The 3,388-nt window shown below is 33.2% G+C and overlaps 1 protein-coding gene across 2 annotated transcripts in view; it reads right to left on the reverse strand.

Annotated features, from left to right (window-relative positions):
• The window catches only part of LOC106882531 (inter-alpha-trypsin inhibitor heavy chain H3), a 10,671-nt gene that overhangs the window by 4,839 nt on the left and 2,444 nt on the right, over nucleotides 1–3,388 (reverse strand). Inside the window, exons 2-4 of one of the 2 annotated variants that reach the window (XM_014933245.2) lie at nucleotides 2,734–2,869; nucleotides 1,877–1,900; nucleotides 627–740 (exon numbers count right to left, since the gene is read on the reverse strand). In XM_014933245.2, coding sequence (XP_014788731.1) covers nucleotides 627–740; nucleotides 1,877–1,900; nucleotides 2,734–2,869 — 274 coding nt within the window. The remainder of the gene's footprint in view (nucleotides 1–626; nucleotides 741–1,876; nucleotides 1,901–2,733; nucleotides 2,870–3,388) is intronic. The other variant, XM_014933247.2, reaches the window with a different exon arrangement.

Genomic DNA, 3,388 nt, shown 5'->3' on the forward strand with positions numbered 1-3,388 from the left:
CCAGCATCGGTTGTCAAGCGATGTTGGGGGACAAACACAGACATACAAACACATACACACACACACACATATATATATATACATATATACGACAGGCTTCTTTCAGTTTCCGTCTACCAAATTCACTCACAAGGCTTTGGTCGGCCCGAGGCTATAGTAGAAGACACTTGCCCAAGATGCCACGCAGTAGGACTGAACCCGGGACCATGTGGTTGGTAAACAAGCTACTTACCACACAGCCACTCCTACGCCTATATATATATATATATATATTATTTGGGTCACTGCATATGTTTATGCGCTGTAACTGAGTGGTTTGACAAACAGAGCGGTGAATTAAGAATAATTCTGTAAAACAATGGAGTCAATATGGTCGAATTATTTCTTGAACGCAGCACCCTAGTATGTCCGCCGTCAATGAGTTGATAAAAAGAAAATGATAAAAGAAAAATACCTCCTCTGCTAATATTACCACCTGTTTTGTTTTGTGTTCAACGATAATGATTCAATTTCCCAGATATAAATAAAATATTTATGATTTTGCAATAAGACTTCTCTGATTTTTCCTATTGGATATTAGAAACTCCTAAATATTATGAATGAACAAAGCTGAGAAGGTAACTCACGTAATACTGGATCATATATTAACGTCATCAGTTCTGCTTTTGTGGGAATTTCGTAACATATAGGGAAAGTGACGTTTTTCAGTTTCACCATGAAATGGGGATCTCCGAAAAAAACTGAAAATATGAAAAAAACAAAGAGAGAAAACCGTGAAATTAACTTGCATTACCATAGAAACATGGATATTTCAATATATGGCGAGATATGAAGCTATAAGTTAGTGATTCCATCACGACCATGATATTTTATAGAGAAAAACTGTTTATAGTTTTTATATCGTTTTCAAATAGAAATAAAACTTGAAATATCTTTCTTAAATGCAGCGTATTGAAGACACATAACATTTTCTGCAAGAGATTTCTGGTTACAGTATTTGGTAGTTATCACACTGACGCCATGGTGTAGTAAAAGTATTTCAGAGATATTTTGTTTTGGTCATCAATTTGCAATTTTCATCTAAATTTGCATTATGAAACTGATGATTATTGGTCATTACGCCAATAATAAACACGCTCACTGTTTCGATTTCCTTTCTTTAATTTTATTCATCAATGGTTCGCAGTTTAACCAACTAAATAATTATTTGTTTGATCAATCATTCAGTTAATCAGTCAATCAGACAGACTGAAGCTAACTTTTGAGCAGACATGGCATGTCTTTTAACAGTTTGCAAATTGGCAAATAGAACCTATTGATTGATTACTCGAACCATTGGTCAAATAAATGATTAGCCAGTTGGTGAAATAGCTAACGAGTTGACGAATAATAATGAACTGAAATTGAAAGTGGGCGTGTGGCTATTATTGGCAGAATGATCTTCCACTGACGCAACACAGCTTCAGAAGTAACAATCTAAATTATACTAAAATATTTCAGAAATTTAATCGTTAGTTTGTGTCATGTTGTAAATCGATAACTTAACCATATAATTGTGTTTACCAAGTCGTTGAATGAATTATAAATGCAGGCAACAAGTGAAATCTCAAGATTCATTTCAAGCAATTCTAAAGGGTGTTAGAAAATGACTTTGTTGAAATGTTTTTCTTCAACATTTATCAAAATACCATAAATTCGTTTTCGACTCAGAATCGTTCAGCATATGATGCCCCAACCACCACCACCACCACCACCACCACCACTAATAATAATAAGATATATTTACAGACAATGAAGAAATCGGTCGGAAACAAAATGCAGTTTATAAAAAACAATATTTAAAATGTATTTAAAATAAACGTATTGTCGTACATACCTCTACGAGGAGCGTGCTGGGTTGTTGGTAACAAAGAAATAAAACATTGTAAATATTTATGTTAGCATTACACACACACACACATATATATATATATATATATATATATATATATATATGATGATGATGAATGTATATGAATAAAAGTATATCTGTGACACAGAATGGAATAAAATTGTGATGGTACATGTAATATATGGTTTAATATAGTTCAATCTGACGAATAGGGAGATCTGAATTTGATTCGATATTTTCGATATTATACAATACAATATATTATACTGTTCAGTTTATACACACCCGACCAGCCAAACCGTTAGTGAATATAAGACCCTTCATGCTTTCAAAATAAATTACCCAATTAAATTCAAATGCCTATCCGTCAGAATATATCAAATCATATATTACATGTACCATCACAATTAGATTCCATTTCACAACTCCAGACGAACGGCAACAAGAAGCACCGAGCAGCAAATTTTTGTAATGTTTAACAATAACAACAACAACAACAACAACACGCACACACATATATATGTATATATGTGAAGGGCTTTTTCATGGTTTCCATCTAACAAATTGCCTGACACAGCATAGGTGGGTTAAAGGTTATAGACGACATTTTAGTAAATCACCAATCCTGCCTTTGTCTTTTACCGTCTCATTTATATCAGGTTCAAGACATCTGCTATTATCCATTCCATCGGCTAATTGGCTCCCATTCAAATTTATCACTAAGTTTATATAACTACATAAAGTATAGAACGTTTGAAGCTGCATTTCTAGGTACATGAATATAGTGATTGCAGAACAAAGTTTTCAAACTAGTATTACGTCTGTGTAATTAGGATACTTACAGGGTTTGTAAACAGGTACAGTAGGTGCAGGGGGAGGACAGTCGTGGGCAGACTCATCTGCAGCGCCTTCATCAACATCTTCTTTGTTGCCTGGTTTTACGACAGTCATCGATGTTACAGGAGTTACAAAGTTATACTAAAATTACAAGAAGACGTACACTCAGATAATCAGATTATATATATATATATGTTTAATGAATTTATATTAAGGGCAAGCAAGTAAGTATACAAGTTTAGCCGCATGTTAAATGAAGACGTCAAATGGATTTAAGCTACTTTAAATACCACAATGTTTTGATATATTATATATGTAAAGCATAATGTTATACAAGTATGTATATTGTTATAATTGTCCTTTTAGTAAATAAATAAATTGACATAATATAGTGTCTAAAACTAGTGGAATACTACGTATTGATCCACTCCATTTTCTTATTTCTCTCTCTCTCTCTCTCTCTCTCTATATATATATATATATATATTATTTAAAAGCAGCAGAGATATAACAAAAGAACTGTTACTCGGAGTTTCACGTCCCCGTTCAACGGGAACGTGAAACTCCGAGTAACAGTTGTTTGTTATATTTCTCCTGCTTTTAAATAAAGCATATTACTCTACCTCTGGCATTTGAGTACTCTTTTTTCCACCTTGTTGC

The sequence above is a fragment of the Octopus bimaculoides genome, chromosome 15, assembly GCF_001194135.2.
Source record: "Octopus bimaculoides isolate UCB-OBI-ISO-001 chromosome 15, ASM119413v2, whole genome shotgun sequence".
NCBI classification, from domain to species: Eukaryota; Metazoa; Mollusca; class Cephalopoda; order Octopoda; family Octopodidae; genus Octopus; species Octopus bimaculoides.